The sequence below is a fragment of the Pseudophryne corroboree genome, chromosome 5 (assembly GCF_028390025.1).
Source record: "Pseudophryne corroboree isolate aPseCor3 chromosome 5, aPseCor3.hap2, whole genome shotgun sequence".
NCBI lineage: Eukaryota > Metazoa > Chordata > Amphibia > Anura > Myobatrachidae > Pseudophryne > Pseudophryne corroboree.
This window is the reverse complement of record NC_086448.1, coordinates 547409944-547429881: the sequence shown is the minus strand read 5'-3', so window position 1 is coordinate 547429881 and position 19938 is coordinate 547409944. Positions and strand designations below refer to the sequence as shown.

The following is a 19938-nucleotide window of genomic DNA, read 5'->3' as shown; positions in this document are numbered from 1 at the left end:
TCAGCCGGTATTGATCCAGTGGGACAACATCACGGCAGTCGCCCACGTAAACAGACAGGGCGGCACAAGAAGCAGGAGGGCAATGGCAGAAACTGCAAGGATTCTTCGCTGGGCGGAAAATCATGTGATAGCACTGTCAGCAGTGTTCATTCCGGGAGTGGACAACTGGGAAGCAGACTTCCTCAGCACGACCTCCACCCGGGAGAGTGGGGACTTCATCGGGAAGTCTTCCACATGATTGTGAACCGTTGGGAAAGACCAAAGGTGGACATGATGGCGTCCCGCCTGAACAAAAAACTGGACAGGTATTGCGCCAGGTCAAGAGACCCTCAGGCAATAGCTGTGGACGTTCTGGTAACACCGTGGGTGTACCAGTCGGTGTATGTGTTCCCTCCTCTGCTTCTCATACCTAAGGTACTGAGAATTATAAGACGTAGAGGAGTAAGAACTATACTCGTGGCTCCGGATTGGCCAAGAAGGACTTGGTACCCGGAACTTCAAGAGATGCTCACAGAGGACTCATGGCCTCTGCCGCTAAGAAGGGACTTGCTTCAGCAAGTACCATGTCTGTTCCAAGACTTACCGCGGCTGCGTTTGACGGCATGGCGGTTGAACGCCGGATCCTAAGGGAAAAAGGCATTCCGGAAGAGGTCATTCCTACCCTGGTCAAAGCCAGGAAGGAGGTGACCGCACAACATTATCACCACATGTGGCGAAAATATGTTGCGTGGTGTGAGGCCAGGAAGGCCCCACGAAGAAATTTCAACTCGGTCGATTCCTGCATTTCCTGCAAACAGGAGTGTCTATGGGCCTCAAATTGGGGTCCATTAAGGTTCAAATTTCGGCCCTGTCGATTTTCTTCCAGAAAGAATTGGCTTCAGTTCCTGAAGTCCAGAAGTTTGTCAAGGGAGTACTGCATATACAACCCCCTTTTGTGCCTCCAGTGGCACTGTGGGATCTCAACGTAGTTCTGGGATTCCTCAAATCACATTGGTTTAAACCGCTCAAATCTGTGGATTTGAAATATCTCACATGGAAAGTGACCATGATGTTGGCCCTGGCCTCGGCCAGGCGAGTGTCAGAATTGGCGGCTTTGTCTCACAAAAGCCCATATCTGATTGTCCATTCGGACAGGGCAGAGCTGCGGACTCGTCCCCAGTTTCTCCCTAAGGTGGTGTCAGCGTTTCACCTGAACCAGCTTATTGTGGTACCTGCGGCTACTAGGGACTTGGAGGACTCCAAGTTGCTAGATGTTGTCAGGGCCCTGAAAATATAGGTTTCCAGGACGGCTGGAGTCAGGAAAACTGACTTGCTGTTATCCTGTATGCACCCAACAAACTGGGTGCTCTTGCTTCTAAGCAGACGATTGCTAGTTGGATGTGTAGTACAATTCAGCTTGCACATTCTGTGGCAGGCCTGCCACAGCCAAAATATGTAAATGCCCATTCCACAAGGAAGGTGGGCTCATCTTGGGCGGCTGCCCGAGGGGTCTCGGCTTTACAACTTTGCCGAGCTGCTACTTGGTCAGGGGCACACCCTGGCTGAGGAGGACCTGGAGTTCTCTCACTCGGTGCTGCAGAGTCATCCGCACTCTCCCGCCCGTTTGGGAGCTTTGGTATAATCCCCATGGTCCTGACGGAGTCCCCAGCATCCACTTAGGACGTCAGAGAAAATAAGAATTTACTTACCGATAATTCTATTTCTCGTAGTCCGTAGTGGATGCTGGGTGCCCATCCCAAGTGCGGATTGTCTGCAATACTTGTACATAGTTATTGTTACAAAAATCGGGTTATTATTGTTGTGAGCCATCTTTTCAGAGGCTCCGCTGTTATCATGCTGTTAACTGGGTTCAGATCACAGGTTGTACAGTGTGATTGGTGTGGCTGGTATGAGTCTTACCCGGGATTCAAAATCCTTCCTTATTGTGTACGCTCGTCCGGGCACAGTATCCTAACTGAGGCTTGGAGGAGGGTCATAGGGGGAGGAGCCAGTGCACACCACCTGATCCTAAAGCTTTTACTTTTGTGCCCTGTCTCCTGCGGAGCCGCTATCCCCATGGTCCTGACGGAGTCCCCAGCATCCACTACGGACTACGAGAAATAGAATTATCGGTAAGTAAATTCTTATTTTCTGTGTGTGTGCATATATCTGCTGTGTGACATCCATTTTGTGTCTCTCACTCAGATTGCTATCCCTCTATTCTATAACCTGAGGGGGCTAAGTGTGTTAGGTTTATCATAATATAGGCAGTTCACATGATATACTTGGTGTTTATATTTCTCTGATCTTTAGTCACCATATATCTCTTTAATTCCCTGTTTGTGCTGATACACTACACTGGGGGTTCTTGTCTGGTATTGTGCTGCTGATATTGTACTGTTTTGCTTTGCATTGAGCTTTTTATTATGTCAGCTACAAAGGGCAACGGAGCTGGGGCTGATCCCACATTGTGTGGTGACGCTGCAGACACATTTGAGGATAACATAGCAGCTGATTGTTCAGGTTCTGGGGGTTCCTTGCCCCCCAGTGGGACTGTAGCAAACTGGGGGTGCAAAATGACCCACCTTGGGCTACCTTCTCCACGCTATTGAATACGCTGGTAACGGTGCCGAAGACTAAGAGTACTTCTTTTCGCTCCTTTCGTCCTTCAGGGAAAGCAAAAGGTCAGGCGTACCCAAAACAGGTTCGCACTGCCAAACCCAATAAGCCTAAACCCAAATGGGCCTGTGCTGCCCGTCGGCCTGCTTCCAAGACTGACCAGCCTGCTGCATGAAGGGGCAGGCCTACCTCTGGGGGATCCCAGAGTGGGGGGTCGACTTCTAGGGCTTACCCAGGAATGGTTGAAGACCACTTCCGATGCCTGGTTACGGGAAGTCGTCACTCGAGGTTACGCCGCTTCCTTCAGGAATCGCCCCCCCTCCCTCATCGATTTTGCCTAACAGACGTCCCTTCGGATCGGGTGAAGGCAAAGACTCTTCATTTGGTGGTACAGTCACTCCTGGACACAGGAGTGGTAGTACAGGTGCCTCTGGCTCAGAGAGGCAAGGGGTACTATTCACCGCTGTTTCTAGTCCCGAAACCAAATAGGTCTTCCTGGCCCATTCTCAACCTCAAGTCCTTCAACAAATTTGTGAAGGTCTCCAAGTTTCGTATGTAAACTCTTCGCTCTATTGTTCTGGCCTTGGAACCTGGGGACTATATGGTCTCGCTGGACATACAGGATGCTTACCTGCATATTCCCATTGCAGTGTCGCATCAGCATTACCTGAGGTTTGCGGTTGGCAACCTCCATTACCAGTTTCGGGCGTTACCTTTTGGTTTGACCACGGCTCCGCGAGTCTTCACCAAGGTCATGGTGGTAATGACTGCTGTACTCCGCCGTCAAGGGGTCAGGATCCTACCGTACTTGGATGACTTGTTGATCCTAGCAAATTCCCCAGAGAATCTCCTACGCCATCTGGATCTGACTATCCAGTTTCTGAAAGCCCACGAGTGGCTCATCAACTGGAAGAAATCCTCCCTAGTCCTTGCTCGGAGCATGGCGCACCTGGGAGCGTTGTTGGACACTCACAACCAGCGGTTGTTTTTGTCTCAGGAGAAAGTCCTGAAGATTCAGGACAGGATTCGATGCTTCCTATCTCGTCAGCAAGTGTCGATACATTGGGCAATGCCAGTGCTAGGTCTCATGGTGTCTGCTTTCGACATGGAGTACGCTCAATTCCATTCCCGACATCTCCAGAGTCTGATTCTTGCCAAGAGGGACGGCCTGCCTCACCGCATCAGGTATCAAATGATCTCATCTCATTGTCTCTGGAGGGCTGTCTGTCACTGAGCTGGTGGCTTCAGAACCAACGATTGAGCAGGGGTCATCCCTTCTGGATCTCCAACTGGGTCCTTCTGACGACGGACGCCAGTCTTGAGAGGTTGGGGCGCGGTGTTGGAGCAACACTCCCTTCAGGGTCGGTGGACCAAGGAGGAGTCTCTCTCCTCCCGATTTAAACTTTCTGGAATTGCGGGCAGTGTTGAACTCCTTGAACTTGGCCCAGCTTTTAATACAGAACAGACCTGTTCAAGTGCAGTCGGACGACGCCACCACGGTGGCGTACATCAGTCATCAAGGCGGCACTCAAAGCCGCATGGCAATGAGGGGAGTATCACTGATTCTTCAGTGTGCGGAACGCCATCTGCCAGCCATATCAGCAGTGTTCATTCCGGGGGTCCTAAACTGGGAAGCGGACTTTCTCAGTCGTCAGGACGTACACGCTGGAGAGTGGAGCCTCCATCCAGAAGTGTTTTTCTACTCCTCCTAGTGGACAAGTGGGGCCTTCCAGATGTGGACCTGATGACGTCTCGACACAATCACAAGGTTCCGGTCTTCGGAGCAAGGACAAGGGATCCTCAAGCAGCGTTCGTGGATGCACTGGCATGGAACTTTCGGCTGCCATACGTGTTCCCTCCGGTGTCACTCCTGCCCAGAGTAATAAGAAAGTTCAAGCAGGAAGTAGGAATCCTATTTCTGATCGCTCCAGCGTGGCCCAGACGGCATTGGTTCTCAGACCTTCAGGGTCTCTTGATTGAGCGTCCCTTTCTACTTCCGCAGCGCCCAGATCTCCTCGTTCAGGGCCCCTGTGTATATCAGGATTTATCCCGATTGGCTTTGACTGCATGGCTTTTAAAGCTTCCGTCTTTAAGGGCCAAAGGATTTTCTGAGGCGGTCATTCAAACCATGTTGAAGGCCCGGAAACCGGCTTCTGCATGGATTTACCATTAGGGTCTGGAATTCTTACTTTGCTTGATGCGCATCTAACAATCTTGACACTTACAAGTTTAGTACGGCCAAACTTTTGGCCTTTCTACAACAAGGCCTAGACTTGGGCCTTCGTCTGGCCTCCATCAAGGTTCATATTTCTTCCTTGTTGGTTTGGTTTCAGAGAAAAATTGCAACCTTACCTGATGTTCATACGTTCACTTAGGGTGTGTTGCGGATTCAACATCCTTATGTCCCACTGGTGGCTCCTTGGGACTTGTCGTTAGTTCTGGAGGCGTTGCAAGGGTCTCCGTTTTGAGCCTCTTGGATCTGCAGACCTTAAGTGGCTTTCTCTTAAGGTATTGTTTCTGCTGGCTATTGCCTCTGCTAGACAGGTGTCTGATTTGGGTGCCTTGTCCTGTAGGTCACTATATCTGATTTTTCACCGTGACCGGGCGGTTCTTAGAACACGTCCTGGGTATTTACCGAAGGTGGGCTCTTCTTTCCACCTTTAATCAGGAGATTGTGGTTCCGGCCTTTGCCTCTCCTGATTTTGTCTTCCAAAGAACGGTCTTTGGCTGTCGTACGGGCTCTCTGTATCTACGTGAAGAGAACTGCCTCCATCAGGAAGTCGGATTCTCTTTGTTCTGTTTTGTTTTTCACAAACGTGGCTGGCCTGCTCACAAGCAGACCCTGGCCAGATGGATTAGAATGGTGATTGCACATGCTTATGTACAGGCTGGCCTTCCAGCTCCTGCTACCATAAAGGCCCGTTCTACTCGGTCGGTTGGACCTTTTTGGGCGGCCCGCCGTGGTGCGACCTTTGAACAATTGTGCAAGGCGGCTACGTGGTCCTCGGTGAACACGTTCATAAGGTTCTTTGCCTTCGATACTTCCGTCTCCCAGGATGCTTCCTTTTGGACGCCGTGTTCTTGTGCCCGCTACAGTGCGTCCCCTCCCATAAGGAACTGCTTTAGGACATCCCCAAGGTCCTTCCCTGTGGAGCCCAGTGTACCCCGCAGCAGAAAACGCGATTTATGGTAAGAACTTACCGTTGTTAAATTTTTCTGCGAGCTACACTGGGTTCCACAGGGTGCCCACCCTGACACACTTAGCTTCTTTGGGTTGGTATGGCATTAGCCGCTGACACTTTTTTTTCTCCTGTCGTGATAATGTGGTGTATGTGGCTACTAACAGTTGTCTCTTACCTGCTACTGCATTGAACTGGTTAACAAAAACTGAGCTCCTGTGCACGGAGGTAGGGTTATAGAGGAGGCGGTGCTAGGCATTCTGGGAACAGTCAAAGCTTTGAGCCTGTTGGTGCCTCAGATCAAGATCCTACTCTACACCCCAATGTCAATCCCTGTGGAGCCCAGTGTACCTCGCAGAAAGATTTAACAACTGTAAGTCTTGCCATAAATCTCGTTTTCTCTAAACCGGTGACAAGTATTTTGGGGCTAAACCTTATTAGAGATTCTTGATTTGTGTCTAGGGAAAAACAGTATTGATCTGTTTTGGTTACAATTGAAAGCCCAGAATCATGCTTCTCAGGGGCTAATTCAGACCTGTTCTCTCGCTAGGTTTTTTTTTTGCAGTCCTGCGTTTGCATAGTTGCCGCCCATAGGGGAGTGTATTTTCACTTTGCGAGTGTGCGACCGCATGTGTAGCAGAGCTGTGCAAACAGATTTTGTGCAGTCTGAGTAGCCCAGGACTTTCTCAACCGCTGAGAACACTTCAGCCTGTTCGGGACCGGAATTGACGTCCGGAACCCTCCCTGCAAACGCTTGGACATGCCTGCGTTTTTCCAAACACTCCCAGAAAACGGTCAGTTGCCACACACAAGCGCCTTCTACTTGTCAATTTCCTTGTGAATGCCCGTGCGAATGGATCCTTCGCACAAACCCATCGCTGAGCAGCAATCCGCTTTGTAACCATGCGACGCGCCTGCGCAGTTTAGACCTGATCGCCCACTGTACGAAAACGCAGCCTAGCGATCAGGTCTTAATTACCCACTGAGTGAAGCTTGAAAGAGCCTTTTGTTGCAAGAAAGTATACCACTTTGCTTCTGGTGCTCCAAAAGTATTGATATACTCCCTGTGAAAATCCTGATTTTCATATATTGTATGCATGCAAGTGTCACTAATTTTCCCTGTGTTTTGTGTAGATGAAGAAAAAGTCTGCTGATGACACTCTTAACAAAGAGGAGGAATCGGATACTGTTGAGCAGCCCACAGAAGACCAAGACATAGAAGAAGATGTAGATGGAAGTGAAGGAGAAAAGAATGAGGCAGTGGAGGAGAATGAGGAGGAGGAGGAGGATGATGATGAAGATGAGGATGATGATGATAAAAAAGGTATGGGAAGTGATCACTTGAAAAATTTTATGAGCAGCCATTTATTTTATAGGAATTTGTTTTTTTCAAAGTTCTAGTCTGAAATACATCCTTAGGTTTGTAAAGCATACTGGAAGCGCTTCTCTGATTTGAATTGCTGTCCAAAAAAGTTATATGAAATTAAAACATTGGTATTTCTCTGACGTCCTAGTGGATGCTGGGGACTCCGTAAGGACCATGGGGAATAGCGGCTCCGCAGGAGACTGGGCACAACTAAAAAAGATTTAGGACTACCTGGTGTGCACTGGCTCCTCCCTCTATGCCCCTCCTCCAGACCTCAGTTAGAATTTTGTGCCCGGCCGAGCTGGATGCACACTAGGGGCTCTCCTGAGCTCTTAGAAAGAAAGTATATTTAGGTTTTTTATTTTCAGTGAGATCTGCTGGCAACAGACTCACTGCTTCGAGGGACTGAGGGGAGAAGAAGCGAATCTACCTGCTTGCAGCTAGCTTGGGCTTCTTAGGCTACTGGACACCATTAGCTCCAGAGGGATCGAACACAGGCCCAGTCCTCGGTCGTCCGGAGCCGCGCCGCCGTCCCCCTTGCAGAGCCAGGAGCAAGAAGAACGTCCAGAAAATCGGCGGCTGAAGACTCCGGTCTTCATTAAGGTAGCGCACAGCACTGCAGCTGTGCGCCATTGCTCCCCATGCACACCTCACACTCCGGTCACTGATGGGTGCAGGGCGCTGGGGGGGGCGCCCTGGGCTGCAATATAAATACCTTAGCTTGGCAAATAAACACATAATATAGTCAGGAAGACTATATATGTGTAAAATCCCCTGCCAAAAATATCCAGAAAAAAGCGGGAGAAGTCTGCCGTGAAGGGGGCGGGGCTATCTTCCTCAGCACACTGGCGCCATTTCCTCTCACAGCTCCGCTGGAAGGACGCTCCCCAGGCTCTCCCCTGCAGTTTCCAGACTCCATAGGGTAAAAAAGAGAGGGGGGGCACTAAATTTAGGTGCAAACTTGTGTATTATAGCAGCTATAGGGGAAAAATCACTGTGTGTAGTGTGTATCCCTGTATTATATAGCGCTCTGGTGTGTGCTGGCATACTCTCTCTCTGTCTCCCCAAAGGACTTTGTGGGGTCCTGTCCTCAGTCAGAGCATTCCCTGTGTGTGTGCGGTGTGTCTGTACGGCTGTGTCGACATGTTTGATGAGGAGGCTTATGTGGAGGCGGAGCAGGTGCCGATAAATGTGATGTCACCCCCTGCGGGGTCGACACCTGAATGGATGGACATGTGGAAGGAATTACGCGACAGTGTCAACTCCTTACATAAAAGGTTTGACGACATAGCAGATGTGGGACAGCCGGCTGCTCAGCCCGTGCCTGCCCAGGCGTCTCAAAAGCCATCAGGGGCTCTAAAACGCCCACTACCTCAGATGGCAGACACAGATGTCGACACGGATACTGACTCCAGTTTCGACGACGATGAGACTAGTGTACATTCCAATAGAGCCACTCGTTATATGATTACGGCAATGAAAAATGTGTTGCACATTTCTGATATTACCCCAGGTACCACAAAAAAGGGTATTATGTTTGGGGAGAAAAAGCTACCAGTGGTTTTTCCCCCATCTGATGAATTAAATGAAGTGTGTGAAGAAGCGTGGGACAGGTCACGTTGGGAGACATCCCCTAGGGTGGATAAAGCGCTCACACGTCTGTCAAAAAAGGTGGCACTACCGTCTCCGGACACGGCCGCCCTAAAGGAGCCTGCGGATAGAAAGCAGGAGGCTATCCTGAAGTCTCTATATACACACTCAGGAATTATACTGAGACTGGCTATTACTTCAGCATGGATGTGCAGTGCTGCAGCTGCGTGGTCAGATTCCCTGTCGGAAAACATTGATACCCTAGACAGGGACACTATATTGCTAACCGTAGAGCATATTAAAGACGCTGTCTTATACATGAGAGATGCACAGAGGGATATTTGCCGGCTGGCATCTAAAATAAACGCAATGTCCATTTCTGCCAGGAGAGGATTGTGGACTCGGCAGTGGACAGGAGATGCAGATTCTAAAAGGCACATGGAAGTTTTGCCTTACAAGGGTGAGGAGTTGTTTGGGGATGGTCTCTCGGACCTCGTTTCCACAGGGACAGCTGGGAAGTCCAGCATTTTTACCCCATGTTCCCTTACAGCCAAAGAAAGCACCGTATTATCAGGTACAGTCCTTTCGGCCCCAGAAAGGCAAGCGGGTTAGAGGCGCGTCCTTTCTGCCCAGAGGCAGAGGTAGAGGGAAAAAGCTGCAACATACAGCCAGTTCCCAGGAACAAAAGTCCTCCCCTGCTTCCTCTAAGTCCACCGCATGACGCTGGGGCTCCACAGGCGGAGCCAGGTACGGTGGGGGCCCGCCTCAAGAACTTCAGCGACCAGTGGGCTCGCTCACGGGTGGATCCCTGGATTCTACAAGTAGTATCTCAGGGGTACAAGCTGGAATTCGAGACGTCTCCCCCTCGCCGTTTCCACAAATCTGCCTTGCCGACAGCTCCCCCGGACAGGGAGGCAGTGCTGGAGGCGATTCACAAGCTGTATTCTCAGCAGGTGATAATCAAGGTACCCCTCCTTCAACAAGGACGGGGTTACTATTCCACAATGTTTGTGGTGCCGAAACCGGACGGTTCGGTGAGACCCATTTTAAATTTAAAATCCTTGAACTCTTTTATATAAGAAGGTTCAAGATGGAATCGCTCAGAGCGGTGATTGCAAGCCTGGACGAGGGGGATTACATGGTATCACTGGACATCAAGGATGCTTACCTGCATGTCCCCATTTACCCTCCTCACCAGGAGTACCTCAGATTTGTGGTACAGGACTGTCATTATCAATTCCAGACGTTGCCGTTTGGTCTGTCCACGGTATCGAGGGTATTTACCAAGGTAATGGCCGAAATGATACTCCTTCGGAAAAAGGGAGTTTTAATTATCCCGTACTTGGACGATCTCCTTATAAAGGCGAGGTCCAGGGAACAGTTGTTGACCGGAGTAGCGCTAGCTCGGGAAGTGCTACAACAGCATGGCTGGATCCTGAATATTCCAAAGTCGCAGCTGGTTCCTACAACGCGTCTACTGTTCCTGGGGATGGTTCTGGACACAGAACAGAAAAAAGTGTTTCTCCCGGAGGAGAAGGCCAAGGAGTTGTCATCTCTAGTCAGAGACCTCCTAAAACCAAAACAGGTGTCGGTGCACCACTGCACGCGAGTCCTGGGAAAGATGGTGGCTTCTTACGAAGCAATTCCATTCGGAAGGTTCCATGCAAGGATCTTTCAGTGGGATCTGTTGGACAAGTGGTCCGGATCGCATCTTCAGATGCATCGGCTGATAACCCTGTCTCCAAGGACCAGGGTGTCGCTGTTGTGGTGGCTGCAGAGTGCTCATCTTCTAGAGGGCCGCAGATTCGGCATACAGGACTGGGTCCTGGTGACCACGGATGCCAGCCTTCGAGGTTGGGGGGCAGTCACACAGGGAAGAAACTTCCAAGGACTATGGACAAGTCAGGAGACTTCCCTACACATAAATATTCTGGAACTAAGGGCCATTTACAATGCCCTAAGTCAGGCAAGACCCCTGCTTCAACACCAGCCGGTGCTGATCCAGTCAGACAACATCACGGCGGTCGCCCATGTAAACCGACAGGGCGGCACAAGAAGCAGGATGGCGATGGCAGAAGCCACAAGGATTCTCCGATGGGCGGAAAATCACGTGGTAGCACGGTCAGCAGTGTTCATTCCCGGAGTGGACAACTGGGAAGCAGACTTCCTCAGCAGGCACAACCTCCACCCGGGAGAGTGGGGACTTCATCCAGAAGTCTTCAAGCTGATTGTAAATCGTTGGAAACGGCCACAGGTGGACATGATGGCGTCCCGCCTCAACAAAAAGCTAAAAAAATATTGCGCCAGGTCAAGGGACCCTCAGGCGATAGCTGTGGACGCTCTAGTGACACCATGGGTGTACCAGTCGGTTTATGTGTTCCCTTCTCTGCCTCTCATACCCAAGGTACTGAGAATAATAAGAAGGAGAGGAGTAAGAAGTATACTTGTGGTTCCGGATTGGCCAAGAAGAGCTTGGTACCCAGAACTTCAAGAAATGATCTCAGAGGACCCATGGCCTCTGCCGCTCAGACAGGACCTACTGCTGCAGGGACCCTGTCTGTTCCAAGACTTACCGCGGCTGCGTTTGACGGCATGGCGGTTCAACGCCGGATCCTGAAGGAAAAGGGCATACCGGAGGAAGTCATCCCTACGCTGATTAAAGCTAGGAAGGAGGTGACCGCAAACCATTATCACCGCATATGGCGAAAATATGTTGCGTGGTGTGAGGCCAGAAGGGCCCCAACGGAGGAATTTCAGCTGGGTCGATTTCTGCACTTCCTACAGTCAGGGGTGTCTATTGGCCTAAAATTGGGTTCCATTAAGGTCCAAATTTCGGCTCTGTCGATTTTCTTTCAAAAAGAACTGGCTTCACTGCCTGAAGTTCAGACGTTTGTTAAAGGAGTGCTGCATATTCAGCCCCCTTTTGTGCCTCCAGTGGCACCTTGGGATCTCAACGTGGTGTTGAATTTCCTTAAGTCACATTGGTTTGAGCCACTTAAAACCGTGGACCTAAAATATCTCACGTGGAAAGTGGTCATGCTGTTGGCCTTGGCTTCGGCCAGGCTTGTGTCAGAATTGGCGGCTTTGTCATGTAAAAACCCTTATCTGATTTTCCATATAAATAGGGCGGAATTGAGGACTCGTCCCCAATTTCTTCCTAAGGTGGTATCAGCTTTTCATTTGAACCAATCTATTGTGGTGCCTGCGGCTACTAAGGATTTGGAGGATTCCAAGTTACTGGACGTAGTCAGGGCCCTGAAAATCTATGTTTCTCTGACGTCCTAGTGGATGCTGGGGACTCTGTAAGGACCATGGGGAATAGACGGCTCCGCAGGAGACTGGGCACATCTAAAGAAAGATTTAGGTCTATCTGGTGTGCACTGGCTCCTCCCCCTATGACCCTCCTCCAAGCCTCAGTTAGATTTCTGTGCCCGGCCGAGCTGGATGCACACTAGGGGCTCTCCTGAGCTCCTAGAAAGAAAGTATAGTTTAGGTTTTTTATTTTACAGTGAGACCTGCTGGCAACAGGCTCACTGCAGCGAGGGACTAAGGGGAGAAGAAGCGAACCTACCTAAGTGGTGGTAGCTTGGGCTTCTTAGGCTACTGGACACCATTAGCTCCAGAGGGATCGCACACAGGACCCGACCTCGTCGTCCGTTCCCGGAGCCGCGCCGCCGTCCCCCTTACAGAGCCAGAAGCAAGAAGGTCCGGAAAAATCGGCGGCTGAAGACTTCTGTCTTCTCCAAGGTAGCGCACAGCACTGCAGCTGTGCGCCATTGCTCCTCATGCACACCACACACTCCGGTCACTGATGGGTGCAGGGCGCTGGGGGGGGGGGGCACCCTGAGCAGCAATATTAACACCTTGGCTGGCAAAACTGACACCATATATAGCCCCAGAGGCTATATAGGTGTATATTACCCCTGCCAGAATAACACAAAAAGCGGGAGTAAGCCCGCCGAAAAAGGGGCGGAGCCATCTCCCTCAGCACACTGGCGCCATTTTCCCTCACAGCTCTGCTGGAAGGATCGCTCCCTGGCTCTCCCCTGCAGTCCTGCACTACAGAAAGGGTAAAAAAGAGAGGGGGGGCACAAATTTAGGCGCAGTATAATATATATATGCAGCTATAAGGGAAAACACTCTTTATAGGTGATATCCCTGTGGTATATAGCGCTCTGGTGTGTGCTGGCATACTCTCCCTCTGTCTCCCCAAAGGGCTTTGTGGGGTCCTGTCCTCTGTCAGAGCATTCCCTGTGTGTGTGCTGTGTGTCGGTACCGCTGTGTCGACATGTATGATGAGGAAAATGATGTGGAGGCAGAGCAAATGCCTGTGAATGTGATGTCACCCCCTGCGGGGTCGACACCTGTGTGGATGGACTTATGGAAGGAATTACGTGACAGTGTCGGCTCCTTACATAAAAGGTTTGACGACATAGGACAGCCGGCTACTCAGCTTGTGACTGTTCCAGCGTCTCAAATGTCATCAGGGGCTTTAAAACGCCCTCTACCTCAGATGGCAGATACAGATGTCGACACGGATACCGACTCCAGTGTCGACGACGATGAGACTAGTGTACCCTCCAATAGGTCCACCCGTTACATGATTGAGGCAATGAAAAATGTATTACACATTTCTGATAGTACCCCAGGTGCCACAAAAAAGGGTATTATGTTCGGTGAGAAAAAACTACCAGTAGTTTTTCCTGCATCTGAGGAATTAAATGAGGTGTGTGAGGAAGCCTAGACTTCCCCCGATAAGAAATTGATAATTTCTAAACTGTTATTGGCAGTGTACCCTTTCCCGCCAGAGGATAGGTCACGTTGGGAAACGTCCCCTAGGGTAGATAAAGTACTTACACGTTTATCTAAACAGGTGGCACTACCGTCTCCGGATACTGCCGCCCTAAAGGATCCTGCTGATAGAAAGCAGGAGGCTACCCTAAAAGCTATATATACACACACGGGCATTATATTGCGACCAGCGATTGCATCAGCATGGATGTGCAGTGCTGCTGCTGCTGCGTGGTCAGATTCCCTGTCGGATAATATTGATACCCTGGATAGGGACACTATTTTGCTGACAGTAGAGCATATAAAGGACGTTGTCTTATACATGCGTGATGCACAGAGGGATATTTGCCGGCTGGCATCAAAAATAAGCGCAATGTCCATTGCCGCCAGAAGGGGGTTATGGACTCGGCAGTGGTCAGATGATGCCGATTCAAAAAGGCACATGGAAGCGAGGCGCATCCTTTCTGCCGAGAGGCAAAGGTAGAGGGAAAAAGCTGCAGCATACAGCCAGTTCCCAAGAGCAAAAGTCCTCCCCCGCGTCTGGTAAGTCCACAGCATGACGCTGGGGCTTCACAGGCGGATCCGGGTACGGTGGGGGCCCGTCTCAGGAATTTCAGCACACAGTGGGCTCTCTCACAGGTGGATCCCTGGGCCCTTCAAGTAGTATCTCAGGGGTACAGGCTGGAATTCGAGACGTCTTCCCCCCCGCCGTTTTCTAAAATCTGCCTTACCAGCAACTCCCTCTGCCAGGGAGGCAGTGTTGGTGGCTATCCAAAAACTGTATTCAAAGCAAGTGATTGTCAAGGTACCCCTCCTTCAGCAAGGGAAGGGTTACTATTCCACAATGTTTGTGATACCGAAACCGGACGGTTCGGTGAGACCCATCTTAAATTTAAAATCCTTGAACACTTATATCAAAAGGTTCAAGTTCAAGATGGAATCGCTCAGGGCGGTTATTGCCAGCCTGGACGAGGGGGATTACATGGTCTCCCTGGACATCAAGGATGCGTACCTGCATGTCCCCATTTACCCTCCTCACCAGGAGTACCTCAGATTTGTGGTACAGAACTGTCGCTATCCGTTCCAGACGCTGCCGTTTGGGTTATCCACGGCACCGAGGGTCTTTACCAAGGTAATGGCCGAAATGATGATGCTCCTTCGCAAGAAGGGAGTTTTAATTATCCCGTACTTGGACGATCTCCTGATAAAGGCGAGGTCCAAGGAACAGTTGGTAGTGGGGGTAGCACTTTCTCGGGAAGTGCTACAACAGCACGGCTGGATTCTCAATATTCCAAAGTCACAGCTGGTCCCGACGACACGCCTTCTGTTCCTGGGAATGATTCTGGACACAGACCAGAAAAAAGTGTTTCTTCCAGTGGAAAAAGCCGAGGAGTTGTCATCTCTAGTCAGAGACCTCCTAAAACCGGGACAGGTGTCGGTACATCAATGCACGCGAGTTCTGGGAAAAATGGTAGCTTCGTACGAAGCGATTCCATTCGGAAGGTTCCACGCAAGGACTTTCCAGTGGGACCTGTTGGACAAATGGTCCGGGTCCCATCTCCAGATGCAACAGCGGATAACCCTGTCGGCAAGGACCAGGGTGTCGCTGCAGAGGGCTCATCTACTAGAGGGCCGCAGATTCGGAATACAGGACTGGGTCCTGGTGACCACGGATGCCAGCCTTCGGGGCTGGGGCGCAGTCACACAGGGAAGAAATTTCCAAGGACTGTGGTCAAATCAGGAGATTTCGCTTCACATAAATATTCTAGAGCTAAGGGCCATTTACAATGCCCTAAGCCAAGCAAGGCTCCTGCTTCAGAACCAGCCGGTACTGATCCAATCAGACAACATCACGGCGGTCGCCCATGTAAACAGACAGGGCGGCACAAGAAGCAGGAGGGCAATGGCAGAAGCCACAAGGATTCTCCGATGGGCGGAAAATCATGTGTTAGCACTGACAGCAGTGTTCATTCCGGGAGTGGACAACTGGGAAGCAGACTTCCTCAGCAGGCACGACCTCCACCCGGGAGAATGGGGACTTCATCCAGAAGTCTTCCAAATGCTGGTAAACCGGTGGGAAAGACCACAGGTGGGCATGATGGCGTCCCGCCTCAACAAAAAGCTAAAAAGATATTGCGCCAGGTCAAGGGACCCTCAGGCGATCGCTGTGGACGCTCTAGTAACACCGTGGGTGTACCAGTCGGTTTATGTGTTTCCTCCTCTGCCTCTCATTCCCAAGGTACTGAGAATAATACGAAGGCGAGGAGTGAAAACTATACTCGTGGTTCCGGATTGGCCAAGAAGAGCTTGGTACCCGGAACTTCAAGAGATGCTTTCAGAGGACCCTTGGCCTCTGCCGCTCAGACAGGACCTGCTGCAGCAGGGGCCCTGTCTGTTCCAAGACTTACCGCGGCTACGTTTGACGGCATGGCGGTTGAACACCGGATCCTGAAGGAAAAGGGCATTCCGGAGGAAGTCATCCCTACCCTGATCAAAGCCAGGAAGGATGTCACCGTAAAACATTATCACCGCATATGGCGGAAATATGTTGCTTGGTGTGAGGCCAGGAAGGCCCCAACGGAGGAATTTCAACTTGGTCGATTCCTGCATTTCCTGCAAGCAGGGGTGACGTTGGGCCTCAAATTGGGGTCCATTAAGGTCCAGATTTCGGCCCTGTCGATTTTCTTCCAGAAAGAACTGGCTTCTCTGCCTGAAGTTCAGACTTTTGTCAAAGGAGTTCTACGTATTCAGCCTCCTTTTGTGCCCCCAGTGGCACCTTGGGATCTCAATGTGGTTTTGTAGTTCCTGAAATCACATTGGTTGAACCACTTAAGACTGTGGATTTGAAATATCTCACGTGGAAAGTGGTCATGCTGTTGGCTCTGGCTTCGGCCAGGCGTGTGTCAGAATTGGCGGCTTTGTCCTATAAAAGCCCTTATCTGATTTTCCATATGGATAGGGCAGAGTTGAGGACTCGTCCTCAGTTTCTCCCGAAGGTGGTATCAGCGTTTCACTTGAACCAGGCTATTGTGGTGCCTGCGGCTACTAGGAACTTGGAGGATTCCACGTTACTGGACATAGTCAGGGCCCTGAAAAATTAAGTTTCCAGGACGGCTGGAGTCAGGAAAACTGACTCGCTGTTTATCCTGTATGCACCCAACAAACTGGGTGCTCCTGCTTTTAAGCAGACTATCGCGCGCTGGATTTGTAGCACTATTCAGCTGGCGCATTCTGCGGTGGGATTACCGCAGCCTAAATCTGTAAAAGCCCATCCCACAAGGAAGGTGGGCTCATCTTGGGCGGCTGCCCGAGGGGTCTCGGCTTTACAACTTTGCCGAGCTGCTACTTGGTCAGGGGCAAACACGTTTGCAAAATTCTACAAATTTGATACCCTGGCTGAGGAGGACCTGGAGTTCTCTCATTCGGTGTTGCAGAGTCATCCGCACTCTCCCGCCCGTTTGGGAGCTTTGGTATAATCCCCGTGGTCCTTACGGAGTCCCCAGCATCCACTAGGACGTCAGAGAAAATAAGAATTTACTCACCGGTAATTCTATTTCTCGTAGTCCGTAGTGGATGCTGGGCGCCCATCCCAAGTGCGGATTGTCTGCAATACTTGTAAATAGTTATTGTTACACAAATCGGGTTGTTATTGCGAGCCATCTGTTCAGAGGCTCAGTTGTTATCATACTGTTAACCGGGGTTCCTATCACGAGTTATATGGTGTGATTGGTGTGGCTGGTATGAGTCTTACCCGGGATTCAAAAGCCTTCCTTATTGTGTCAGCTCTTCCGGGCACAGTGTCCTAACTGAGGCTTGGAGGAGGGTCATAGGGCTAGGAGCCAGTGCACACCAGATAGACCTAAATCTTTCTTTAGATGTGCCCAGTCTCCTGCAGAGCCGTCTATTCCCCATGGTCCTTACGGAGTCCCCAGCATCCACTACGGACTACGAGAAATAGAATTACCGGTGAGTAAATTCTTATTTTCCAGGACGGCTGGAGTCGGGAAAACTGACTCGCTATTTATCCTGTATGCGCCCAACAAGCTGGGTGCTCCTGCTTCAAAGCAGTCTATTGCTCGCTGGATCTGTAGTACGATTCAACTTGCACATTCTGCGGCTGGACTGCCGCATCCTAAATCTGTAAAAGCCCATTCCACGAGGAAAGTGGGCTCTTCTTGGGCGGCTGCCCGAGGGGTCTCGGCTTTACAACTTTGCCGAGCTGCTACTTGGTCGGGTTCAAACACATTTGCTAAATTCTACAAGTTTGATACCTTGGCTGAGGAGGACCTTGAGTTTGCTCATTCGGTGCTGCAGAGTCATCCGCACTCTCCCGCCCGTTTGGGAGCTTTGGTATAATCCCCATGGTCCTTACGGAGTCCCCAGCATCCACTAGGACGTCAGAGAAAATAAGAATTTACTCACCGGTAATTCTATTTCTCGTAGTCCGTAGTGGATGCTGGGCGCCCATCCCAAGTGCGGATTGTCTGCAATACTTGTATATAGTTATTGCCTAACTAAATGGTTATTGTTTGGAGCCATCTGTTTGAGAGGCTCAGTTGTTATTCATACTGTTCACTGGGTATAGTATCACGAGTTGTACGGTGTGATTGGTGTGGCTGGTATGAGTTTTACCCTGGATTCCAAAATCCTTTCCTTATTGTGTCAGCTCTTCCGGGCACAGTTTCCTAACTGAGGTCTTGAGGAGGGGCATAGAGGGAGGAGCCAGTGCACACCAGGTAGTCCTAAATCTTTCTTAGTTGTGCCCAGTCTCCTGCGGAGCTGCTATTCCCCATGGTCCTTACGGAGTCCCCAGCATCCGCTACGGACTACGAGAAATAGAATTACCGGTGAGTAAATTCTTATTATTTCCTTAGTGTGCATAATTTTTGCAGAAAAATCCATTCTAGGTTTGGTATAACATGTAATTTTCATTGATGACGGTAAGCCCAATCCTGAACCTGAAATCATTAAATCCGTTTCTGGCTTATTACCGGTTCAAGATGGAGTCACTCCACTCAGTGACTTCGAGCCTAGAGCTCAAGTAATTTATTGGGGTATATTCAATTAGGGTCGAAAAGACGTCAGTTTTCGACTTTTTAAGGTTGAATCTTTATTCGACCTATTCATTTTTATTCGACAAGTCGGGGAATTCGACTTGTCGAATAGTACGTAAATCGGCGGTATAGCTGCCGATTTCATGTACTTTTGAGGGAAAGTGGGCCAAATTTGACAGGATTTGGTCACGTTTCCGACCATCTCAGTCCGACATAAAAAAATATTGGACTGAGATGAGGGACCTTAGAGGAGGAGAGGGGGGGGCGAGCCACGGGGAGACGGGGGAGTGCAGCTCTACAGCACAGCGCTGCAGGAGGATGTGTCACAGCCGCGCCGCTCACGGCAGCATCCACTCGGCTCCAGCAAGTGAGGTCACGCTTGCTGGAGCCGGGTGGACACTACCGTGAGGTCTGGCGCCTGTGAGACATCCTTCTGCAGCGCTGCTCTCCTCCGTCTGCCCGCGGCTCTCCCCGCTGGTCTCCCCCCCCCCCCCCCTCTCCTCCGCTCACAGGTCTCATCTCAATTCGACTTTTTTAAAGTCGAATTGAGATGGGATTGAATAGGGGCTGTCTGATCCATTCCGACAAATGCATGTTGGAATGGTTCCGACCCTAATTGAATATACCCCATAGTAACTTTAGACATCAAGGATGCATATCTCCACATTCCGATCTGGGAAACTCATCAAGCGTTTATCAGGTTCGCGATTCAACAGGATAATTTTCTGTTCAGAGCCTTACCATTCGGACTTTCCATAGCACCCAGGGTGTTTACCAACTTCATGTCAGTTATGATTCCTCACCTTCGGTAATTGGGAGTCGCAATAATACCTTACCTAGACGTACTCCTCCTCAAAGCTCCCGATCTCATTCTCCAGGAGCATGCTCTATTAGCATACAATGTGTTTGATTGATAGAGCATGGATGGATTATCCATTTTCGAAAGTCCAACCTTCAACTGTCCCAGCACAATACAAAGCTCTGAGTATACAGAAACTGGTCCAAGCTGTTCTCAAGCCATGACTGGTAGCGGTCCATTTATGCATTTGCTTGCTTGGGAAAAATGGTAGCTGCCTTCGAAACTTTGGAGTTCGGCCGTATTCACTCACTGCTTTTCCAGCCTGACCCGTTACGTCAATGGTTGGGATCGCATCTCCACCTTCAACAGTTAGTTCGTCTATCCCCAGAGACACGACTTTCGTGTCTTTGGTGGCTCCAGCTGCATTATCTCGGTGCAGGCGGCTCGGTGTGTGGGACTGGACGCTCCTCACGACAGATACCAGCCTCAGGGGATGGGGCGCGGTTGTGTTTGACTCCCATCTTCAGGGCCACTGGCCTCCGCAAGAATTGCTGTTGCCAA

General features: G+C 50.4%; 1 protein-coding gene across 2 annotated transcripts in view; it reads left to right on the top strand.

The window, feature by feature from the left end:
- DEK (DEK proto-oncogene) overlaps positions 1-19938 on the top strand; it is a 522032-nt gene that overhangs the window by 375087 nt on the left and 127007 nt on the right. For both annotated transcript variants that reach the window (XM_063923232.1, XM_063923231.1), the window contains one exon: positions 6912-7101. In XM_063923232.1, the coding sequence (XP_063779302.1) occupies positions 6912-7101 (190 nt within the window). The remainder of the gene's footprint in view (positions 1-6911; positions 7102-19938) is intronic.